The 26,150-nt window shown below is 37.5% G+C and overlaps 1 protein-coding gene across 1 annotated transcript in view; it reads left to right on the top strand.

Annotated features, from left to right (window-relative positions):
- The window catches only part of MMD (monocyte to macrophage differentiation associated), a 36,201-nt gene extending 11,076 nt beyond the window's left edge, over window positions 1–25,125 (top strand). The window contains exons 4-7 of the mRNA XM_079133397.1: window positions 1,929–2,003; window positions 3,596–3,697; window positions 5,518–5,587; window positions 23,234–25,125. Of these exons, the coding sequence (XP_078989523.1) occupies window positions 1,929–2,003; window positions 3,596–3,697; window positions 5,518–5,587; window positions 23,234–23,434 (448 nt within the window). The 3' untranslated portion in view covers window positions 23,435–25,125. The remainder of the gene's footprint in view (window positions 1–1,928; window positions 2,004–3,595; window positions 3,698–5,517; window positions 5,588–23,233) is intronic.
- Window positions 25,126–26,150: the final 1,025 nt, after the last annotated feature.

The raw sequence follows: 26,150 nt of genomic DNA, 5'->3' as shown, positions 1-26,150 counted from the left end.
CAGAATCGGATTACCTCACGACCTTGGACCCCTAAGCTCTGTTGTTGTTGTTGTTTTCCTCCATATTCTTCACAATGCTACATATAGTTTGCAGTCTGCTACCCTTTTCTATAAGGTGACAGTTCCCCAGGCTTAAAATAAAACCACAGCATTCAATTTCAAGGGCTCTCTGGACACACTCACAAGACAACCACAAGAGTACCCACCCTGGTTCCTCAGGGCACACTGTCGCGGAGGCCAGTCTGAAAGCAGAGCACTTCATTATCATCTTGGCACATGCCAACGCTTGTGGTTGCCTCAGCAGACTTGGCTTTGATGTCTAGATTTCTGAATCAATAAAGAGTTGTAGATGCCTCCTAGTATTCACGGCCTCCCTGCCAGGGACTGGAGAAGGGGTAATGAAACCAGACTCTTGAACCTGGACATAGCACTGCTAGAATCAAAAGCCACATGTAGATTTTTGCTCTACATTAAATATTTTAAATATTTAAATAATGCCTTAATTTCAGTAGAAAAGAGAAGGGAAATAGAACTTATTGAATATGTGCTAGGTGCTACTATGTGCTAAATATTTTACATGGTCTACATTATCACACTTAATGCTGCCTATACTCTATAATAAAGAGATGGCTTTCATTTTGCTTGTGAGAAAAATGAGAGTCAGAGAAGTGGGTGGCAGATCTTGATTAAATTCTAGGTGTGGCTCCCAGTTCTGACAATGTCCTGGCAATCTAGAAAGCAGAATAAGAAAGGTCCTGAACCTTGCTAGGAATTGCAGTCATTCCAGGAGGTTAGGGAAAATGAAAAAAAAAAAAAAAAAAAAGATTAAAAAAAGATTCTCCCTTCCTTCTACTCTCTATCACATCTTCTAGCCTTTTTAAAGGATTGTCTGGGCTAGAGTCCATGGCTACAATTTAAAGCTCCCCAGATGATTGTAATAGCAATCAAATTTGAGAAGCATTGATCTAGTGTTTACTTCTTTAGATCTGTGACCTAAGTTACACTGGGGGTAATTGTAGCTTCCGGCTAGTAAACTAAAAACCATTCCTCCTCCCAAATGTACTCTCACTTCTTCACTAACTATGTAGACCATAGTCCGAATCAGTCTATTTGGTCAACACTGTGTGTGGGGAGGCCAAGCCTAATGCTAGTGCTCCATCAGGTTGTAGTAAGAACCCCCAGACACTGAATAGAGATCCAAGGCAATGCCGTGCATTCATACTCTTTAGTAAAGGGCAGATTCTGCTTAAGCCACGTTGAGTAGACCTCCATGAGGCAGATCTTTGTGCATACATTTCCTGACTTCAATTTTGGAAGAGGAACTCGCATAGAAATCCAAGTGGCCCCACTCTTGTAGCAAATGCAGTGTTTTGTGTGTTTGTTATGGCTGTTCTTAAATGACTGCATTTCCTTTGTGAGAACGTCTTATCTACACTAGGGCACTTAAAATGAAAGCTTCTCTAAAGACATTCTGAACAGACATGAAGAATGTGGCCTCAGTTCAGGGAGTGTTTGCAGAACATCAAGACTTCATGGCCTGCACTGTGGTAGGAACTAGGGGGTGATCTGCTGTTAAGGAATTTCATTTCTCTGTTAGATAGGCTCTGAAAGAAATGGAAGGTATCAGAAAAGACAGATTTCATTTGTTTTAATCACTTTAGACTTCCTAATTATCATGGGGCTCTGTTTCTGTCTTATACATGGTCAGAATTTCTATTGTGTATACAACCTAAAAATCAATATAAAGCTTTTTATTTGTGGCTTCATAATATTTAAAAAAAAAAAGTGACTTTGAAGGGCAAGTGATAAATGTCATGAGAGACTAGAACAGGAATGGAAATTACAACATAGTGCAGTGATAACCCATACTTTCAGGCTAAACATTTTTTGAAAAAATATGTCTAATTTGTATTTTTCTCCCTTACCAGGACAGTGGAGCATTGCTTTCACATGTGTGATAGAATGGTTATTTATTTCTTCATTGCAGCATCTTACGCTCCATGGTAAGATAAAATCTATTTTTGAAGACAATGTTTTTAGTATTAGAATTCCTCATTTCTCCTTTCCTCTCTTCCTCCTGTCCCTACCCTGCCCCCACTCTCATGCGTACATCCCATTCCTTCCCCAAAGCACATAAATATATGCATTTTTTATCCAATTTGATTTACTTGGGCCAGATTGTAGTTTTGAAGTGAGAAATATTGCTGCTGTTTAGGATGACTATCTGGGAATTAGATTGTCCAAGAGGATGTGAATGCTATGAACTTAAATGAAGGTGGCATGCTAATTTTTAAAATATATAACCTTTGCCCTCCGTATTCTTTTCATATACCTCTGCCGCTTTTCAGAACTTGAATTGTTCAAGTAAACAGTGCTGTAAATATATATGAGGAAAGCAAGCTTCCTTTTGAAATTTATGCAGCACATTTCTCATTTCTTTGCTATCTGAGTAAGTGAGCTAACCAAATTAGTTAACTATTTAAAACACCTAGTATTCTCTTCCATTTCCTTGATCTTACTTCTCTTTTGGTACAGATCAAATGCAATCCTATTTTGCTTCGAAGCACATAATTAAAGAAACATTAGTTTTCCCCTATCAAGACATGGCCCAATTTTAAACACTCAGAAGTTCTTATTATGCCATCAACTGCTGTAGTCATTAGAAAAGCAGACTTCTAGATTCTGGCTAATGTAGCCTCAATCATTCCAAAGAAGTGTAATTATCTGTTAGTATAAAAATAAGTGCTAGCTCTCCCCAATACATCTTACTAAATTATAGGTCTGATTCATATTGGAGCAAGAATGCTTGAAAGCTTTTGTGAAGTACACTTCAATTTAAAATCAGTAAATAAGTAAAAAAATTTTCAAGTATGAGCTAAGGAATCAGATATCAAAGTAGGCAATTTGTTCACATTTAGTTTAGATATGCCAGTGTACCTTTTCCATTTAAAAATATTAATTTTATAGCCATAGCCAACTAGAACATTTTTTTCCATATCCTTAATATGACACTAGTACAAATGAATTCGCAGCATTTTAAAATTCAGACCTCCCGACAGTCCACCATTAAATTCTAACAGAATGTCTTCCATGACACATGTTGGGATCATGTTTCATCTTGGCAGAGAACTAGGTAGTGGAGACATGTGGTCTGTGTATTAGGTATCTGCTATGGGTATGTGATTCTAGCTCAGAATTCTGTTCAGGGTTCTCATTAAGCTTTGTAAGCAATCCACTCCTCAAAACATGCTCAGAAATTAAAAGGCAAGCAGCTTTTACCCTCCCCTGCCCTCCTCAGTAAAGTCAGGCATGGCAGGTACGTTGGGGCTCACTTCTGCTTGTCTGTTCTTAACTGGTTCTGTTTTTAAATCATGCTGGAACTTATTTTAAGTCTTAAAGATTGACTGAGAATTTTATCTTTGAGTTATTAACTTTACCCAAATTGCCCAGCTGCCTCCTTTTTGTGCTGATTCCTTCTCTTTCTGCTTTTATCCTAATTATTTTCTCAGTTTTCAGTGACTAAAGGAAAACACAAGTTCTGGAAATTCCCTTCATTTATCCCTTCTGTTCTTTGTTGTCATGTTTACATTTGTAGGTTAAATCTCCGTGAACTTGGACCCCTGGCATCTCATATGCGTTGGTTTATCTGGCTCATGGCAGCTGGAGGAACCATTTATGTATTTCTCTACCATGAAAAGTAAGAGAAAATAATTTACATTTGATAGTTTTAAAATTAACTGCCTAAATTTTACCTGCATTCCAATACAATTTACTTTATGTTTGTACTTCAAAATAGTAGAAATACATAAATAGACTATATTGTTTTTAATAAAATCTTTAGAACTATTTGATATTCATTATTGGTGACAGATAGATTGCCATGGAAAGATATGAATGACATGTGTATGATATGTTGTGGATGAGGGACAATGTGGCCAGGCATTTTTTGAATTGGTAGGACCTCATTTCTCATTCTAAGGCCAATTAGCCTTATCCTCTGTGATTCACAGTCCTCATGTGAAAAAAATCATCCTTTGTAAGGTTTCTATGAAATTTGAAGGTAGCAGATATTAAGTGCCCAGCACAGCACCGGCCAACATAGGAACCTAGAAGGTGTTTCACGTAGGCTTTCATAAGAAGAGGGCCATTTGGAAGGATATCTAAATTCTTAATAATCTAGCCCTGGGGCACAGTTTCATAGTCCCTTATTTAGAGCTCATAGTCACAAGTATTGAGCAATATAAAAAGAAAGACTTATTGAAATTTGTCATTTTGGCTCTAGAGGAGGTCTTCAAGGTCCTGTATTCCAGCTTCATGCTTAAAGGTTGGTAACATTTAAGACATGCATCAAGTAAGTGACTCATTTGGAAATTAGGATCCAAGTGTCCCAGTGCCTATTCTATAGCTCTTTTTATTATCTCATATGCTTAAATTTGAGAACCTCATAACTGTGATATCATTATCATTTATAGTTCATTAAATTCTTTATCTCCGTGGTTGGCAGAAGAACTCTCAGAATATAATTTGTGTTTGTCAGAGAGTATTGTATTATTTTCTCCTTTCAGAAGAAGGTGATACTTCTCATTAATGTCTCTCTGATTTTGAAATTCACGGAAATAATCTTTTGACCATAATTAGCAGTGCCAAGTGAGTTTATAAGATATAAATCCAAGGGTACACTTTGCTTCTTGGGCTCAGACCCCTTAATTATATGTTCATATAAAATAGGAAGTAAAGGAATAAAGGCCTTGTGGTGTAAACCAACCCATCAAGCCTATTCTCTCCTGATATGGTTTCTTCACAACAGGTGTTGAGTATAAAACACTAAGAACGAAGTTTATCACCCTTGGTCATTTAGTTTGGCTGACATTATTGAGTACCTAAATTGTGTCCAGCACTGTTCTAGACCCTGTAGATCCAAACATAAGTAAACTCAGTTCCCACCGTTGAAGAGCTTCTAGTCTCGTATGAGTAGGCAGAAATGTAAGTTGAATTTTAATACATTGAGTTCCTTGGAGTTTTTGGGTATTCTGTAGCTTAATCTGATAACTATTAGATTATAGAATTGGAGTTTTTACCAATGCAAAATGAAGAGACAAACAAAACGCACCCCTTTCTTGAGGGCTGTTGTTTCTTTGCCCTTGATAAAAACTAGGTCCCAAATTGCATCTGCCTCCATAGTTTGACGTTCTCATAATTATGGATGGTAATTCAGACAGTCATTCTAGGATTGGAAAGGGAAAGATGTAAGGTGGATTGGATTCAGTTTGACTACTTTTGACACATGTTCTAAGTAGCATGTGATGTTTGATGCCTTTTCAATCCTAAAAGGAAATACTAGTTCATTGTTACTCCTTGATGTTTTTAGGTAGAGGCCTCGTAGTCTTCTCCTGAGAGATATATATCACTTTAGTTAAAAGTTTACATTTCTCCTTTAAAATAAAAAAGGAAAAGCTTTTATGTAAATGCGCTAACCAAGAAATGCTTAAATTAAAAACTGCACCTCTGTTCTTGCAGGTATAAAGTGGTTGAGCTCTTTTTCTATCTCACAATGGGATTTTCTCCTGCCTTGGTGGTGACATCAATGGTAAGAAGAGGCTTTATACTTTTAGTTATTTCCTTTTAAATTGCTGGGACTCTTTAAATATGATACTTAGTTTTTAAAAAAAAAAACATTTTTAATAACTTAAAAAAATTTTTTAGTTGCGGATGGACAGAATTCCTGTATTTTATTTATTTATTTATATGTGGTGCTGAGGATTGAACACAGGCTAGGCAAGCACTCTGCCACTGAGCCCCAGCCCCAGCCCTAGTTTTCTTTTTGAAACTACTGCATGTCCATTAACTACAGATTAAAAGGGAAAATAAATAAATAATGAGGAATACTAGCCACTTGCACTCACTCCCCTCTAAGGCTTGGAGAAACTGTGCATTTAGTTGTGTTTCTCTTATTTTAATAGCATCAGTATTCATTTGTTTCTTTCAGATGACTTTTCTGTTTTTGATCCCACCATTTACCCTACCCACATCCCAGAGAAGTATGTCATTATATTTCTGATTGAATTATTTAGCTTCTTAACCCTGAAAGAGGACAGATTTTGAGGTTTCTTACAATGAACAAAATATAAACTACTGACTTCCAAAAATCTCAAGAATTAGAAGGACCTTAAAAGGCCATTTTCTTAAATATTTGGATATTCTTCAAATCCCTTTGCTCTTATTTTGCCTTTCACTTTTTTTATTAGTACATATAAATTGTACAAATTAGTGTGTTTCACTGTGACATTTCTATACAAGTATATATTGTCTAGTGATCACGTCTACCATCCCTTTCACCCTCCCTCACTCTCCCATTTTTCCCCATTTCCCCCAACCCCCATCTGTCCCCCTTCCCATTTCCTAATAGTCCCTCTTATACTTTCAGGTCATCCTTTTTTTTTTTTTTTTTTTTTTTTTTTTTTTTTTTTAAGTTTCTTGATATGAGAGAAAATATGCAGTACTTATCTTTCTGTAACTGACTTATTTCCCTCTACATGTTCTCCAATTCCATCTATTTCCTACAACTGAAAGATTTCATTCTTTTTTATGGTTGAGTAATACTCCATTTTACATATAAGCAATATTTGTTATTCATTCATTTGTTGACAGGCATTTAGGCTGATTCTGTATCTTGGCTGTTATGAATAGTGCTGCAATAAACAGGGGTATACAGGTGTCTTTTTGTATGCTGACTTCATTTCCTTCAGCTGTATACCCAGAAGTGGTATAACTGGATCATATGATAGTTCTGTTTTTAGTTTTTTGAGGAACTTCCATACTATTTTCCACAGTGACTATACTAATTTATATTCCTACCAACAGTAGTAAGAGTTCCTTTTTGTCTACATCATCCAGTATTTTTTGGTTTTTTTTGATATTATCTTTCCTTACTAGAGTTGGATGGAATCTTAGTGTAGTTTTAATTTACATTTCCCTGATGGCCAAACATGTTGAACATTTTTTTGCATGTTTATTGTCCATTTGCACTTTTTTTGAGAAGTGTATTCAGGTCACTTCCCCATTTTTTAAATTGGGTTACTTGTTTTTTTGTTTCTTTGTTTTGTTTTGTTCAGTTTTTTATATATTCTAAATATTAGTCCTGTCGAGTGAATAGCTGGCAAAGATATTCTTCCATCTGTGGTGTCTCTTAGATTGTCTCCTTAGTTGTGATAGAGCTGTGTCATTTGATGTAATCACTTTGTCAATTCTTGTTTTTGCTTCCTGAACTTTGGAGTTCTATCCAAAAAATCATTGCCTGTGCCAGTATCTTGTTTCTCATTTTTTTTTTTTTTTCAGTAGTTTCAAAGTTTGGGTCTTACATTAAAGTCTTTGGACTATTTTGATTTGAGTTTTGTACAGAGTGAGAGATAGTGGTCTAGTTTCAGTCTTCTGCATATGGTTGTCTGTTTTTCCCTGATTGATTTGTTAAAGAGACTGTCCTTTCTCCAGCATGTTTTTGGCACCTTTGTCAAGAATCAGTTGGCTGAAGATGCATGGATTTATTTCTGGGTCCTTGATTCTCTTCTCTTGGTCTACATATCTATTTTTATGCAGATGACATGCTGGTTTTTGTTACTATGGCTCTGAAGCATGTTTTGAAATCAGGTATCGTAAAACCTTCCAGCATTGCTCTTTTTGCTCAGGATTGCTTTGCCTATTCAGGGCCTTTTGTGCTTCCATGTGGATTTTAGGTTTATTTTAGGTTTATTCTGTAAAGAATGTCATTGGTATTTTGATGGAGATTGCATTGAATCTATAGATTACTTTGGGTAGTATGACCATTTTAACAATATTGATTCTTCCAATCCAAGAACATGGGTGCTCTTTCCATCTTTTAGTGACTCCTTCAATATCTTTTTCAGTGTTCTGCAATTTTTGTTGTAGAGCACTTTCACATCCTTAGTTGGGTTTATTCCTAGGGTTGTGGCTAATATGAATGGAACTTCTTTCCTGATTTCTCCCTCTTTTTTTTTTTTTTAATTAAAAATCATAAATTTACATAGGGCAATGTTGTTTGATTCATTCTGTTATTTTTTTCACTTCCCCCCACCCCTCCCACCCCTCTTTTCCCTCTATACAGTCCTTCCTTCCTCCATTCTTACCACCCTCCTTAACCCTAACCTTAATGCTAACTCCTCCTACCCGCCATTATATGTCCTCATCCGCTTATCGAGGTGATTCGTCCTTTAGTTTTTTGAGATTGGCTTATCTCACTTAGCATGATATTCTCCAATTTCATCCATTTGCCTGCAAATGCCATAATTTTATCATTCTTCATGGCAGAGTAATATTCCATTGTATATATATGCCACAGTTTCTTTATCCATTCATCAACTGAAGGGCATCCAGGTTGGTTCCACAAACTAGCTATGGTGAATTGAGCAGCTATGAACATTGATGTGGCTGTATCTCTGTAGTATGCTGATTTTAAGTCCTTTGGGTATAGGCTAAGGAGTGGGATAGCTGGGTCAAATGGTGGTTCCATTCCAAGCTTTCTGAGGAATCTCCATACTACTTTCCAGAGTGGCTGCACTAATTTGCATCCCCACCAGCAATGTATGAGTGTACCTTTTTCCCCACATCCTCTTCAACACCTGTTGTTGCTTGTGTTCTTGATAATCGCCATTCTAATTGGGGTGAGATGAAATCTTAGGGTGGTTTTGATTTGCATTTCTCTTATTACTAGAGATGTTGAACATTTTTTCATATATCTGTTGATTGCTTGTACATCTTCTTCTGTGAAGTATCTGTTAATTTCCTTAGCCCATTTGTTGATTGGATTATTTATATTCTTGGTGTAGAGTTTTTTGAGTTCTTTATAGATTCCGGAAATTAGCGCTCTATCTGAAGTATGAGTGGCAAAGATATTCTCCTACTCTCTAGGCTCTCTCTTCACATTACTGATAGTTTCCTTTGCTGAGAGAAAGCTTTTTAGTTTGAATCTATCCCAGTTGTTGATTCTAGCTTTTATTTTTTGTGCTATGGGAGTCCTGTTAAGGAAGTCTGATCCTAAGCCAACAAGTTGAAGGTTTGGACCTACTTTTTCTCCTATAAGATGCAGGGTCTCTGGTCTGATTCCAACGTCCTTGATCCATTATGAGTTCAGTTTTGTGCAGGGTGAGAGATAGGGGTTTAATTTCATTCTGTTGCATATAGTTTTCCAGTTTTCCCAGCACCATTTGTTGAAGAGGCTATCTTTTCTCCATTGCATATTTTTGGCACCTTTGTCTAGTATGAGAAAATTGTATTTATTTGGGTTTGTGTCCGTGTCCTCTATTCTGTACCATTGATCTACCTGTCTATTTTGGTACCAATACCATGCCGTTTTTGTTTCTATTGCTTTGTAGTAGAGTTGAAGATCTGGTATTGTGATACCCCCTGCTTCACTCTTTCTACTGAGGATTGCTTTAGCTATTCTGGGTTTCTTATTCTTCCAGATGAATTTCATAATTGCTTGCTCTATTTCTGTAAAGTACATAATTGGGATTTTAATTGGAATTGGAGTGAATCTGTATAGCACTTTTGGTAGTATGGCCATTTTGACAATATTAATTCTTCCTATCCAAGAACATGGGAGATCTTTCCATCTTCTAAGGTTTTCTTTAATTTCTTTCTTTAGTGTTTTGTAGTTCTCATTGTAGAGGTCTTTCACCTCTTTTGTGAGATTGATTCCCAAGTATTTTATTTTTTTTTTTGATGCTATTGTAAATGGGGTAGTTTTCCTAATTTCTCTTTCTGAAGATTCATCACTTATGTATAAAAATGCATTGGATTTATGAGCATTGATCTTGTAACCTGCTAGTTTACTGAATTCACTTATGAGTTCTAAGAGTTTTCTGGTGGAATTTCCAGGTTTCTATAAATATATTATCATGTCATCAGCGAACAGGGATAGTTTGAGTTCTTCTTTTCCAATTCGTATCCCTTTAATTTCTTTGGTTTGTCTAATTGCTCTGGCTAGAGTCTCAAGAACGATGTTGAATAGAAGTGGTGAAAGAGGGTATCCCTGCCTTGTTCCAGTTTTTAGGGGGAATGCTTTCAGTTTTTCACCATTTAGAATGATATTGGCCATGGGCTTAGCGTAGATGGTGTTTACAATGTTAAGGAATGTTCCCACTACCCCGATTTTTTCTAGTGTTTTGAGCATGAAGGGATGCTGTATTTTATCGAATGCTTTTTCTGCATCTATTGAAATAATCATGTGATTCTTAACTTTTAGTCTGTTGATATGGTGAATGACATTTCTTGATTTCCGGATGTTGAACCAACCTTGCATCCCTGGGATAAAACCCACTTGATCGTGGTGCACTATCTTTTTAATATATTTTTGTATGCGATTTGCTAAAATTTTGTTGAGAATTTTTGCGTCGATGTTCATTAAAGATATTGGTCTGAAATTTTCTTTCCTCCATGTGTCTCTGTCTGGTTTACGTATCAGGGTGATATTGGCTTCATAGAATGAGTTTGGGAGAGTTCCCTCCTCTTCTATTTCATGGAATACTTTGAGGAGTATTGGAATGAGCTCTTCTTTAAAGGTTTTGTAGAACTCAGCTGAGAACCCATCAGGTCCCAGACTTTTCTTTGTTGGTAGGCTTTTGATGACCTCTTCTATTTCATTGCTTGAAATTGATTTATTTAAGTTGTGTATGTCCTCCTCGTTCAGTTTAGGTAATTCATATATCTCTAGAAACTTGTTGATGTCTTTGATGTTTTCTGTTTTGTTGGAGTATAGATTTTCAAAAACTTCTAATTATGTTTTGTATTTCACTCGTGTCTGTTGTGATATTTCCTTGTTCATTCTGAATTTTAGTAATTTGAGTATTCTCCCTCTTTTTCTTTGTTAGTGTGGCTAAGGGTTTATCAATTTTGTTTATTTTTTCAAAGAACCAACTATTTATTTTGTTAATTTTTCCGATTCTTGTTTCAATTTCATTGATTTCGGCTCTGATTTTAACTATTTCCTGTCTTCTACTACTTTTGGTGTTGGTCTGCTCTTCTTTTTCTAGGGCTTTGAGCTGTAGTGTTAAGTCGTTTATTTGTTGATTTCTACTTCTTTTGTTGAATGCACCCCATGAAATAAATCTTCCTCTAAGTACTGCTTTCATAGTGTCCCAGAGATTTTTGATATGATGTGTCTTTGTTCTCGTTTTCTTCTAAGACTTTTTTTATTTCCCTCCTGATGTCTTCTGTTATCCATTCATCATATAATAGTGTATTATTTAATCTCCAGGTATTTTAGAAGTTTCTGTTTTTTATTCTGTCATTTATTTCTAATTTCAATCCATTATGATCTGATAGAGTACAAAGTAGTATCTCTATCTTCTTGTATTTGCTTTGTGGCATAAAACATGGTCTATTTTAGAGAAGGATCCATGTACTGCTGAGAAGAAAGTGTATTCGTTCTTTGTTAGATGGTATATTCTATATAAGTCGGTTAAGTCTAAATTGTTGATTGTGTTATTGAGATCTATGGTTTCTTTATTCAGTTTTTGTTTGGACGATCTATCCAGCGGTGAGAGAGGTGTGTTAAAATCGCATAGTATTATTGTGTTGTGGTCTATTTGATTTCTGGAATTGAGAAGGATTTGTTTGACGTACATGGATGAGCCAATGTTCGGGGCATAGATATTTATGATTGTTATGTCTTGCTGATTTATGCTTCCCTTAAGCAGTATGTAATGTCCTTCTTTATCCCTTCTGACTAGTTTTGGCTTGAAGTCCACATTATCTGAAATGAGGATGGATACTCCAGCTTTTTTGCTGTGTCCATGTGCATGGTATGTTTTTTCCTATCCTTTCACCTTTAGTCTATGGGTATCTCTTTCTATGAGATGAGTCTCTTGCGGGCAGCAAATTGTTGGATCTTTCTTTTTAATCCATGTCTTTTGATTGCTGAGTTCAGGCCATTAACATTCAGGGTTATTATTGTAATATGATTTGTATTCCCAGTCATTTGACTCATTTTTGTTTTTTGACATGATTTGGTTTCTCCTTTATTTGGCTATTCCTTTAGGCTAGTTCCTCCCGTTGCTGATTTGCATCGTTGTTTTTCATCTCTTCCTCATGGAATATTTTGCTGAGAATGTTCTGTAATGCCGGCTTTCTTTTTGTAAATTCCTTTAGCTTTTGTTTATCATGGAAGGATCTTATTTCATCGTCAAATCTGAAAGTAAGTTTTGCTGGGTATAAGATTCTTGGTTGGCATCTGTTTTCTTTCAGGGCTTGATAAATGTTCCAGGCCCTTCTAGCTTTTAGGGTCTGGATTGAAAAATCTTCTGATATTCTTATTGATTTCCCCCTGAATGTAATTTGATTCTTTTCTCTTGCGGCCTTTAAAATTCTGTCTTTATTTTGTATGTTAGGTATTTTCATAATAATGTGCCTTAGTGTGGGTCTGTTGTAATTTTGTATATTTGGAGTCCTATAAGCCTCTTGTACTTGGTTTTCCATTTCATTCTTCAAATTTGGGAAATTTTCTGATATTATTTCATTGAATAGGTTGTTCATTCCTTTGGTTTGTTTCTCTAGCCTTCCTCAATCCCAATAATTCTTAAATTTGGCCTTTTCATGATATCTCATAATTCTTGTAGATTCTGTTCATGATTTCTTACCATCTTCTCTGTTTGTTCAACTTTGTTTTCAAGATTAAATATTTTGTCTTCAATGTCTGAGGTTCTGTCTTCCAGGTGTTCTATCCTTGGAATAGATATTGGTTATGCTTTCTATGGAGTTTTTAACTTGGTTTATTGTTTCCTTCATTTCAAGGATTTCTGTTTTTTGGTTTTTTTTTCAGTATCTCTAACTCTTTATTGAAATGATCTCTTGCTTCCTGTATTTGCTCTTTCAACTGTTGATTGGTGCGATCATTTAATGCCTGCATTTGCTCTTTCATCTCCTCCTTTGCTTCCCTGTTTGTTTTAATTATGTACATTCTGAACTCCCTTTCTGACATTTCTTCTGCTATGCTGTCATTGGGTTTTATTGATAAAGTATCTAGGTTTGTTTGGGACATTTTCTTCCCTTGTTTTCTCATATTGGTCAGATGTCAGTGGGACTCTGTGATATTGCAGATTTCCTCTATTGGCTTATAGTGTCCCTGTAGATTTCCAGTGTATCACCTCCCAGCCTTCAGTAGCCTGAAGTCTTGGAGTAACTTGATAATGCAGTGCTTCCAAAGAAAGCTGCCCCTAGCCTGCTACTGATTCCAGGGCTTGGAGCTGGCTCTGTGTGGAAAGGCTCTCACTGGGGGGCCTGCTCCAAGAAGCTGGCCGTGTGGGAGGAGCCCACCGCTGGAGTGCCCAGGGCTGCCTGGAGAAGACTGTAGCTGCCCTGCCCTACTCTAATAAGCCGCCCGTATCTGGGCCTGCTGCCCAGGCCGAGCTTCACCAGGTGGGGGAGACTCACCTCTTGGCTCTATTTTAGTCCAAGTCTCTCAATGCCTCCCCTTCTTGAATCCTGGGTTCTGGAGTGACTGGAGATGCACTCACCCTCTAGTCTGCCATCTTGGATCGCCCCATGGAAAAAGCCTGCGACTGGAGGGGACAGGTCTGCCTGAAGAGGTCTCTGGCTGCCCTGTTCTGGTCCCAGAGGCTGCTTGTGGGTCAGAGGTCTCCGCTGGCTTGGGGATTTGTGGCTGGCTCTGTGTAGAAAGGCTCTCACTGGGCAGTCTGCTCCAAGAAGCTAGCCTAGAAAGGTGCTTTTGGCCGGAGGGAGCCGGGCTGCCTGGGGAAGTCCCTGGCTGCCCTGTCCTGGTCCCTGAAGCAACCTACAGGCGGGCCAGAGCTCGCCACGCTGGCTCAGGGACTTGGAGCTGGTTGTGAGCAGAAAGGCTTTCACTGGGGGGCCTGCTCCTAGAAGCTGGAGAATCTGGCCTTGTGGGAGGAGCCCACCGCTGGAGTGCGCAGGGCTGCCTGGGGAAGATTCTAGCTGCCCTACCTTACTCTAACAAGCTGCCCGAATCCGGGCCTGCCACCCGGGCCGAGCTTCACCGGGTGGGGGAGACTCACCCCATGGCTCTATTTTAGTCCGAGTCTCTCAATGCCTCCCCTTCTTGAATCCTGGGTTCTGGAGCGACTGGAGATGCACTCACCCTCTAGTCCGCCATCTTGGATCGCCTTGATTTCTCTCTTAGTAACTTCATTACTGGTGTAGAATAAGAGTATTAATTTTTGTATCCTACTATTTTACTGAAATTCTTTTTCAGGTCTAAAAGGTTTTTGGTGCAAGGATTTCCTATATGTAGAATTATTAGCAAATAGGGATAATTTTATTTTCTTGTTTCCTACTTGTATACCTTTTATTTCTTTCTCTTGCCTAATTGCTCTGCCTGAAATTTCTAGTATCTTATCAAATAAGGTGAAAGTGGACATTCTTGGATCTTAGAAGAAAATCAGTTTCTCCCCATTTAGTATGATATTGGCCATGGTTTGTCATATGTAGTCCTTATTATGTTGAGTTATTATTGTTGATCCTTCTGTACCTAATTTATTCAGGGACTTTATCATGAAGGGATGTTAAGTTTTATCACAGACTTTATCTGCATCTATTGAGATAATCATATGGTTTTTATCCTTGATTCTATTCATGTGCTGTGTTACATTCATTGATTTGCATGTGTTGCATGCATCCTTATGTCCCTGAAACCAACTTGATTGTGGTGAATGCCTTTTGAAATATTTTGTTTGTTTTTAAGTGATAATATTTCTTTCCAAGGAATGTGGTGGTTTTGGTTTTGTTTCATTTTTGCTTTGCTTGAAAACTATCTTTTGGGAACTTTCATGGGGAGACGTGTTATGTTACCTTTAGTAGTCAGGTGCATGTATAGATTTCTAATTCCCTTTCACACTGAATTTCTGTGGGAAATCTATGTGTATCTGTTACTTTGATATCACTGCAACATCATAGTTTAATCCAACTGATACGTTGTGCCTTTAGCTCAAGTATTCCAGTGACTTACCCTCTACGTTTTTGCCATTACCTATGACATTAATTAAAGAGACCTGACATGTTTAGTTTGAACTAACTTCCCAGCCTACGATGGTTAGAAGAACTATACCTGTAATTTTACTTCTGAGTTCATAGGCACATTATAAGGACCTTACTATATATAGTGCTTGCCCTGGTCACAAAATCATCTGTAGGAGTTAAAATGTGGTTTTGTTTTTTCTGGTAATAGGTCTTATGAAAATGTAGTAAAACATGTTTCTTTGAGGTATGAGTTTTATGATGGCTTTAATAATTACCTACCACCAAGAAATGCATGTAATTTAGAGGGCAACAGCAACAGAGATAGTGAAGAGAGGGAAGCAAATGACTGAAATGAGAAAATTGGCCATGACAGCCTTATAGTTAGAGGGCAACTCAGGACACCCAGAGAAATATAAGCAAAGTTTATGTAGATAGGTTACTAATTATTAGAGTAGAATTTCAAGTAAATTCCCTATGGGTATTATAAGAACAGGTTTATCCAGTTTTTTGTTTTTTTTTTTTTCCTAGCCTAAATCTTTAATTGGTATTTTCATAAGTGGTACAATAGCAGGTGACTGAAGTTTGATAATCAAGCAAGATAATCCCTACACCTTCATACACCTTAGAATCCAGCAGGCAAATATAATTCATATTCAGTCAGAGGCTATAATGAAATTTTATAGTGCCTTTGATTGGGGACAGTTCAGACTGCCGTGTGAACTCAAGAGAGATATCAGAGAAGTGATGGTTAAGCTGATTTGGAAAGAAAAGTAGAAGCTGAGCGATGAGGCAAGGTTTATGGGTAGAGAGAAAGGATGAAGGAAGCCTGGGCTTGGGGGGAGGCTCCAGCGTCTTTGAAGAATTGAAAATGGTTTGTTGTTTGGAACATGCAGGGTGTTTTGAGTGTGCACATAGATGTGGTGATGTAGGCATGCCAGTGGCACACGTTTTGCGATAAAGCTGTAGAGCTAGGCAGTCCAGATCAGAAAGGACTGTGTAAGCCATCTGAACTAACAAAGTCACAGTGCGCATGAAGACGCATACCTTTGGTTCCCAGCAGTCATGAGTATCAGAGGAAATCCTTTGGCCGTAGAGAACTATAAAACAAAGAATGAAAGCAACTGTTTTTTGGCATTGCACACAGACCATATAGGACTGTGATCCTTGAGAGAAGAGCTTTGAGTTCTCCCCATTTGCTTCCCTGGACACGTTCCAAATAGCAACAAAAGGAATTGGAGCCCAGAGAGCAGTAGTCTGGGCATAGGAAGCAGAAGTTGGCATTTCAGACTGCAGAGACAGCTGCAGTTTAGGGCAGGAAACTGGAAGGTGGGGCCTACTGAGAAAAGAAGCTCCAGAAATCTGCAAAGGAGTTTCCTGGACTAACTATCAAGCTGAATATGTGCAGGGCAAAACTCTGCCAGCCCTGACTGAGAATAACTATTTGAAGGTCATGAGATAAGTGCACAGTGCTGGAAAACATTGGAGTTTCAAGCAGCCTGAGTGGATAGACCACAGTGAATATCACAAGCATTCAGGTGACCCTTCCAAAGCCACAGCTTTAGAACAGAGCTACTGTAGCCCTAGATGGAATACTACTCCAGACCTTGCCATAACAATGCTCCTAAACAAACCTTGGAAAGGGAAAAGTGATCCTTCAGGAAATAAATTGCCAGAACAAGACTCAACCATCTTCCAAGGAAATCAACAAAGTCTACACTCATTAACAATTTGGTATCCACCATCTAGGTAAACATTACCAGGTAGGTAAGAAGCAAGGAAATGACACATACTTAAGGAAAACAGGTCAAGAGAAACAGATCCGAAGATGACAGAGATGTTGAAATTTGCAAGGACATTACAACATCATGAGTAAATAGATGAGGAATCAGTAAATAAATGGAGACTATTACAAGGAAACCATATGGAAATTCTAGGTGTAAACACTGTGCTGTCTTTAGAAAAAAGACATCATTGGAGAAAAAAGACATAACCGTAACCCTAACCCTAATCCTAACAGTAACAACAGATTGGTTACTGTAGAAGAAAAAGTTGGTGAACTTGAATCCAGGTCACTGCTCAGACTGGAGAGCAAGAGGAAAAATAAGTTATTAAAAATGAACAGAACCTTAGTAAATGTTGGACAATATGGAGTGCTTTTAAGGAAACATAATAGAAATAAGAGTTGAAATTTTCCCAAATGTGATGAAATATCTCAACCTGCATATCCACAAAGCAGCAAAGCCAAGCAGGTAAACATGAGGAAAATTACACCGAGGCCCATTACAGTCAAAGAACTGAAGACAATCTTGATGGGGAGAAAAGAGAAAATTTAAAATCAGCCAGAGGGAAAAAGCAAACAGGGAAGACTGACCACCGGCATGTAGTCAGCATCTGTAGAACAGGACTGCAGTGTGATGGTATCATTAAAATGCCAAAGGGGACAAAGCTGTCGACTGCATGCTGACGCTCTCCTGATGGTGATATCAAAAATCAATCGAGAAACCAGAAGTGATAGATCTGGGATTGAATACAAAATACCGTTTTTCATGTTTTAATTTCTTCAAAAGGTAAGGGAGGGGTTATCACATTTTGAAGTAAAATAAATGACATCAAAGCTTGGGATAGAGAAAAGGAAGTGTACTGTTGCATGAGTTTTGACCTTGTGTGGGAGGGGAGGTAATAAAAAAAGTATATTGGAGTAAGTTTAGATTGCATTTTGTAATCTATAGAATAGCCACCAACAGCAACAAAAAATCAGTAAATAAGGTTTATGGCTAAGTAGCCAAGAGTAAAGGTAAAATGGAATATGAGAATTACTCAGTTTAATCTAACAGAGGCAGAATAAAAAGAAGGTAGAGACGAAGACTGGATGAAACCAAATAAAAATCAAATAGTAAGATGAGAGGCTGTAAGCACAGCCATATTAATAATGGTGTATATTACACATAGCAACGGTTAAATGAAGACAGACTGAAAATTCCAATTAAAAAGCAAAGATTTTCAGACTGGATTTAAATATAACAAGACTCAGGTATGTATGTTTCCATGCAACACATTTTAAAATATGAAGACAGTTTGAAAGTAAAAGAAAGGAAGTGGTTATACAATATTAGACAAAGTAGATATCGAGATGAAGACTATCATCAGAGTTTAAGGGGCATTTCATAATGACTAAGGTCATTTTAAGGAGACATAACAATCCTGAGTGTGTAAGTTAACAATAGAGATTCAAAGTACATGGAACAAAATCTTACAGAAACAAATCTCCAATGGAGATTAAAATACTCCTTTCTCAATGATTGAACAAGTAATTAAACACATGAACAAAAGAGGCAGTAGGGACAGATGTGTGAGCAACACCATCAGCAAGTTAACCTAATTTGCATGTCAGAATAGTCCGCCCAAATAGACACAGATTCTTTTGATCAAATAGATAATATACAGGGCCATAAAATAATCCTCAGTGAATGTCAAAGAATTGAAATCATGTAGCAGAAAAGATACAGAGAATCCCCAAATATTTGTAAATAAACTCATGAGATTTTGAATTAAGTAATAATGAAAAGGTGATCTAACAATTGGTGGGATGCAGCCTAAGCAGCACCAGGAAGGACCTGTGGCCTTCAGATGCTTATGTTAGTGTGATGGTTGCTTTTATTGTCAATCTGGCTAAGCTAGTGTACCCAGATGTTTGTCAAGTATCCAGTCTAGTTGCTGTGAAGGTATTTTTTAGTTGAGATTAACATTTAACTCAGTAGAAACTGAGTAAAGAACTATTCCCCATAATGTGGGTGGGCTTCAGCCAACCAGTCAAAGGTCTTAGGCAAAAAAGACTGAGGTCCTCAGGAAGGACTTTGCCTCTAGACTTTGTTTGATTTTGGGCTACATCAACCTTTCCTTGGGTCTCCAGCCTGCCAAACCAGCCTGCAGAATTCAGACTCGCTGCCCTCATAATTACACAAGTCAGTTCTTTAAAATAAACCAGTGCACACACACACAAGCACACATGCATGTCCTATCGGCTCTGTTCTGACGAACCGAGTTAGAAAAGAAGAAAGCTTTAAAATCAGTGATCTAAGGTTCTACTTTAAGCTAGGAAGAAAGAGCAAGTTAACCCCAAAATAACCAGCATTTAAAAAAAAGAATAGAGAATGGAAATCAGAACATAGAAAATGAATGATCAAATACAGAAAATCAGTGAAACCAAAGTAATTTATTTGAAAAGATTACAATGGGTAAAATTTAGGTAGAGGGATCAGGAAATAGAGAAAACATAAAATAGTGTTATGAGGACTAAATTAGGGAATATCACTATAGATCCTATAGATATTAAAAGTATTTTAAGGAGATATTATATACAACTGTAAACCAATAAATATAGTACCAGTGAATATAGATGAAATGGACAAATTTCTTAAAAGGCAGTCTGCCCCATAACAAACTCAGAAGAAACAAGATGCTACTAGCCTACTGTGTCTTTAAAGAAATTAAATCCATAATCAGACTCTTCCTAAAATGAAAACCCCAGATCTTGATAACTTCACTGGCACATTCTATCACATATTTAAGGTAGAAATAATAGCAAATCTATGCAAACTGTTTCAAAAGTAGAGTGGAAGGAATACTTTCCAATTCATTTTTATGAGACCAGTATTACCCTGACACTAAAATCACACAAAGACATTATGAAAAAGGAAATTGCAAACTATTTTCCTTCATGAAACAGGAGAAAAAATTCAGCAAAATATTTGTAAATCTGATTCATCAATATATAAAAATAATAATACATGATAATCAAGTTAGACTTATGGTAATGCAAGATTGATACATCACTTAAAATTAGTCATTGAAATTCATCACATTTGGAGAATCAAGGAAAAAAATTGGGCATTTCTGTAGGTGTAGGAAAAGCATTTGACAAAATTCAGTATTTATTCATGATTTGAAAGAAAGTCTCAGAAAACTTGGGAACTTCATAAATCTCTTCTATAAAAAACCTGCCAGGTAATGACATACCCAGTGGTGAAAGACCAAATGATTGGGAGCAGGAAGTGATGTCTGCTGTCACTATTTCTGTTTGGCATTGAACTGAGCTTCTAGCCATACAATAAGGAGAACAAAAAGGCACACAGAGTGGAAGAGAATAGATAGAACTGTTTTTATTCACAGATGATATTGCTTTTACATATAGGAAGTCTTAGGGGATCTACAAAAAGTTACTGGATCTGAGAAGCAAATTTAGCAAGGTAGTAGAATGCAGGGTTGAAATAAAGGAGTAAGTGTACGTGTTATGTACTTGCTGTTAAAGCAGTTCAGTGGGGAAGGGAAGTCTTTCCAACAAATAGTACAGAACAAATATGAACTTCAACTTCACACCCTACACAGAAATTAATTTGAGGTGTATCATAGACCTAATTCTAAAACCAACACTATAAAGTTTCTAGAAATCATAGAAACTTTGGAAAACATGGGGTCATCTTGTCATTGCAGTTTGGGGTTGGACACAGATTTCTTGGGTCATAGAATCACCAACCACAAGAAAAAAATATGTCGAGCTTATTTGCTCAACTTATTGCTCATCAGAAGGTACTATTAAGAAAATTTAAAAAGCCACAGATTAGGAGGAAATATTTGCTTTCTCCATATCTAACAAAGGAATACATCCTAAAAATATAAATGAATTTAAAATAAATAAATATACATACATATATATACACATACATACATGGATGTAGGTGTATATATATTATTTAGATAATATATGTACAAACACATGCGTGCACACACACACACACACACACACACACACATACATACACACACATATCCAAATCAGTAATGAAAGGATTAATCCTAGAAAATTGTCCAAAAGATTTGCACAGTCATATCTCACACTCATAACACACAAATATTCAGTATCCTTAGTCATCAGGAAAATGAAAATTAAAACCCCAATGAACTACCACTACTCACCCTGTGGAATGACTATAGTTAAAAAGACAGAAAACTGGTACCCCCTGGTATATTGCTGGGGAAGTATGAAATGATGTAACCACTGCGGAAAATTGTTTTGTTTCTTATAAAATTAAATATTTATCTAGTGATTCAACAGATATCACCCAACAGAAACGAAAACTTACATCTACAAAAAGACTTGAGCAATAATGTAAATATTAGTTTTATTCATAGTAGTCCCCAAATGGAAATAATGAGTAGACGAATCATGTTAAATAAATCATTGGACTACTAAACGATAAAAAGGAATGCATGAATTTATACGAGTACATGTGTGAATTTTAGAAAAGCGTGTTGAACAGACAAGAAACCAGAGACAGAAATGTACATAAAACTCCACTTATGTGAAATTCTGGAAAAGCTGCTCTTAGTGTATGATGAAGGTGTAGCAACAGGTCTAGCCTTGGTAGCTGGGGGTCTCCAGGATTGGAAGCGTGCCAAAGAACTTTGCAGGTATTGGGGTCACATGGATGGGTACGTTTATCAAAAGTCATACTGTTCACTTAAGGTCTTTGCATTGCTTTGTAAATTAGTCATCAAGAAATTAATACCCCCGCCTGCCCCTGCAAAATGAAAGTTCAGAAACCAGACCAGCTTAGTTCAAATTCTGACTCTGACGTTCGGAAGCTATGTGACTTAGTTTTCTTATTTGTAAAATGGAATTTATAACAATACTTAACTTAGGGTTGTTGTGGAGATCCAAAATGAGTAAACACATGGAAGTGCTTCAAAAAGCCTCTGGCATGTAGTAACAGTAATGACAAAAACACTTTGCTTTAGAATTGACTATGTTCTCATCTTTGAAAGTTGATAAAGTAAATGGGATGTCTTGAGGAACTGTTGAGTAAATATTTCAAAATGCAACTTGTTTTAGATGAGCGACTTTTGCCACTTTGGGGTCCTGTGCCCCTTTGAGAATCTGACGAAAGGCCTTAGCCCTCTCCTGGAAAAATGTTTCTAATACACGCACAGAGTTTTGTATAATGGCTATTAGTTGCTCTGTGACCTTGAGGAAGTAATAGAAGTGTATGATATATTGATTTTGCTTTTGTTTTTACTTCTTAAATAAAAATCTGGCTGAAGTCCCTTCGTACCAAGTATAAAGAGAAATCTGATATCAGTCAGTGTGGGTTGGTGCCTTCCCCATCTTTTGTTCCTGAAAAAATGGTGGCGGTGTCTATGAACTTTGAATATAGGACTGAGCACCTGGCCCTAGAGCCTCACCCCCGATCCTTAGGCCCACGGAGCCACTCAGAGCAGGCAGCTCTATACAGGCTTCCCTTTGCTTTTGGCAGATTTGGCCACAGGGAACTACTCTAAGGTTCACAAGGCTGCCATGACCAGTCCCCAGGCCTTTGGGACACCCAGGCATCTGTCCTGTCTGAGGCCTGCCATGAACTGGCTTAGGTTTCTGCTCTCCAAGGCCCTGCTGTTCCTGGGCCTCGGGAATCCGGGTCATTGACTTTTTCCTTTGTCAGCTTCTAAGCACTTACCTCTTCACGCTCCTTGTCACTCACACAAGCCAGTTTCATCTTGGGCCTACATCTCTGAAAATCCAAAACAGCCCAAAATCTTATTTTTGTCCTAAGACTCACAAGACTTTTCACTTCCTGTTCAACCAAGAAATGCCCAGGCCCAAAGACAGAAAGGCCTAGAGACACCTAGGAGGTTAGGAAATACCTAGTACTACATGGTCTGTGATCTCAAAGGTCACTTGGACTGTGATTTCCTGTGGCAGCCATAAGGAAGCTCTGAGCTCACACAAGCAGGGGAAGTCTCAGAAAAGCAATCTGTGTGGAGCAGGGTGTGAGGAGGTCAAAGGGAAGTGAAAACCCTGGCTGAGATGTAAATTTTAAGTGGAACAGTTTGGGCCTGCTGCATAGAGCTTTTAAAGGGATGATGGGAACTGAGGACTGTACTTAATTGCAGTGAACTTCTCTGTCCAGCAGTGATTAGTCTTCTTAAACATATAATAAATGAGCAGAATGTGCTGCTTTTTCATGTGGGCCCACAGCTTGCCATTCTAAAGGATGTACAGGTCAAGCGTGTGGGGCCTTTTCATGTTTGGTTTCTGTTTACAGATTAGAATTCTCTTCACACTGAGCTTCTTATTGCCTAGAAAATCAGGAGCCTTAGGGGAAATTACATTTGTCTCTGTAGCTTGTCAGATCAGAGTAACATCAACCCTTTTTATTTTTTTCCTCTTTGACAGAATAACACCGACGGACTTCACGAACTTGCCTGTGGGGGCTTAATTTATTGCTTGGGAGTTGTGTTCTTCAAGAGTGATGGCATCATTCCCTTTGCCCACGCCATCTGGCACCTGTTTGTGGCCACAGCAGCTGCAGTGCACTACTATGCCATTTGGAAATACCTATACCGAAGTCCTACGGAATTTATGCGACATTTATGACCAGTCTGGACTAGGTCTCCAAACAGTATTATCTCAACTGTGGCACTTGGGAGTGGGGTAAGAGCTGAAAATTGCACAGGGAACAAAAACAAAAACAAAACAATGCACTGACTTTCTTTATATCTTTTGAATATAATTACTGTGAAAGTATAAAAGCTGTGTTCTGGAATTTCCCCCCTCACAGCAAACAGATAAGGCAGTGAATTCATTACTCATTCCATTCCACTATCATGAAGGACTCTGGATAGACTTTGGCCAACTGATGTTTACAAACCAGAATTTTGTATTTTAATTTTACAGACTTTACTACATGATTTTTCTAAATTAGTAGGTCAGGTTGTAAAAGTCAGTGCAATAACAAAACTTCCTTTTTAAGAAAAAAAAGTTGTTTCTATCACTTTCCCATTCACTGTGTAAAGAATCATGAACAGAACTTACACTACTTTTTACCATGTTTCATCTTGGCATAACATGGTTATTTTTTAAATAGAAACTTTAGTTTTTTGTAAATTTTTTAAAAATACTTCATTGACACGCATCTCTGCGGTTCCTCATTCATGTTGTGAATTTTTGCAGCAAGCAGTTAACATTCCACAAATGAACAAACATTATACCTCGTCCGGTAGTTTTATGAAGTGTGGAAAAATTGCCAATTTTTAAAAACTGCAGTTTTCCAAACTTTTCTGCCAACCTCTAACTCTGAATCAGTGCTGCTTTGGGCCATATACTTGACACAGTTTGGCTTACCAGTGATGGAAAAGTATTTTGATATCATTAACTTTTTCAAAAGATCCAACTTTTCTCTATGCCTTTGCCATGTTTCCTTCAGGGTCTCTTTAAACAGTGGATGAGTATTCTGTGTGTTATGCTAGTATTGTTGGGTTGGCCATCCACTGAAAACTTCTTGAGCATTATGAACCACAGTGAAGAGTCGGATTGCCTGTTCAGTGCCCAACGGTTAAGTCATTGTCACGTAGCTTGTAGTACCATTTTGATATTCATTTTCAATTGTGGAATCAGATTATAAATTCACATTTCTGCCTTTCCTCTGCATCTCCCAAAATACTTTTTTTTTTTTTTAACTAGAAAAATATTTAAAGCATTGTGTGACGGGTAGAAACTCGTCTGTAGGCCATGAGTTATATCCTGGCTCAGTGGAGTAGTATTTATATATTATTTTTGGTTTTCCTCAGTGTCTTGTATTAAGATTAATGTATTAGTTGCTTTGTTGGTTAACCTCTCTTGTTGGTGTTGTAAGAAATGAAATAACCTTACCTTTAGGTCGGGTGCCAATACTGCCTGTTTTGTAGCAATCAACTTGCTCAATGGAATTGTTGAATTGATGATTAGCTTCTTAATTCAGATTTTGTACTGATGTAGCTTTAAAAGAGAGTTTATTTTGTGTGTATGTTTAGAACTCTGATTTTGGTGAATTATAGGGGAATGAACTGATGTTTGCTGATGAGTTCTTAAACAGGCAAGGTACCCAGTGATTACACCACCCAGACCACCTCTATATGCATGACTCTGAACATCTGGATGCCTGTTGTTTTACTGTGTATATTTTATTTTTAACATATTAACTTTTGTGGATTGATTTAAAATCTGCTTAAAAGTAACACTGTCAAAACCACTAAAATGTATGTAAAAATTGTGCTGTAGATGAGAATAAAATTGTTACTTGGATTTATTCCACTGTCTCTAAATCTGATAATAATAATGCATATTTGAGAGCTTCAACTCATCTAGCATTTGTATAGTCGTATAGTTCCTTTTATAAAAATCATAAATGAAAGAAAAACACATATACCCTTTCATTTAGAACTTTCTAGTCTACCTTTTAATAATTGAAATTCCAGGGCCAGCTCCAACATTAATCAACACTCTTATCAATCTAAAATATGCTAGTCATGGCCTGAAGACAGTTTCCTAGATGATGTTTCTTTACCATGAGCAGGCTTTGGTTGATGTTATGTGATACACTGTAGGACTGAGGTTACGGGCTTTTACGCGCCAACCACACACACATCATACTGTAAACCTAACCACTCTGAGTGTTTGGTGCAAGAAACGAGCATCAGAGGGATTGTAAGGGCTTCATCCTAAATCAGGGAGCTGGGCAGGAATCCAGATCTGTCCAATTCCAGAGCCTCCCATTCCCCATACACCACTCTGGAAATGAATCAGAAAGAACAAATCAAAAACTTGAACTGAAAATTGATTGAGCTTGGACCTGGGTAAGAAAACACTATTCATAGCGTAGAGCCTCAAGAAACCCCCCACAACAATCCATCCCGTCGGATTTTGAGAACTACATGTCCTGAAGCAATGAAAGTACTATTTCCACAAATGGCGACCTCCAGTCACCAGGATGACTTCCTCCAATTCTGGAGCACACTACTGCTCTGTCACCTTCCTGATCAGCATGCCCAGCCTAAGCTATTTCTAAGGACCAGACCGCTCTAATCAACTGCATAAACGCCCCGGGCGTGTTTTCACTCATCTTGTCTGCTATTATCTTTCCTTATTCCCCTGCCAAGCCCATTTCTCTAAAATTTCTCATCTTAGTTAATGGTGTGGTCATAGTCATTCATTTGTCTTTCTGTCCATCCATCCATCCATCCATCCTTGGTTTCTCTTCTCTCAACTCCCAGGATCCAGCCAGCAAAACAGAACCGATGCCTCTGCCTTAGTCATAACTCTGACCAGGTTCCTC

This window comes from Sciurus vulgaris, assembly GCF_902686455.1.
Source record: "Sciurus vulgaris genome assembly, chromosome: 3".
NCBI classification, from domain to species: domain Eukaryota; kingdom Metazoa; phylum Chordata; class Mammalia; order Rodentia; family Sciuridae; genus Sciurus; species Sciurus vulgaris.
The sequence above is the reverse complement of the archived record's forward strand: the minus strand, read 5'-3'. Positions and strand labels throughout refer to the sequence as shown.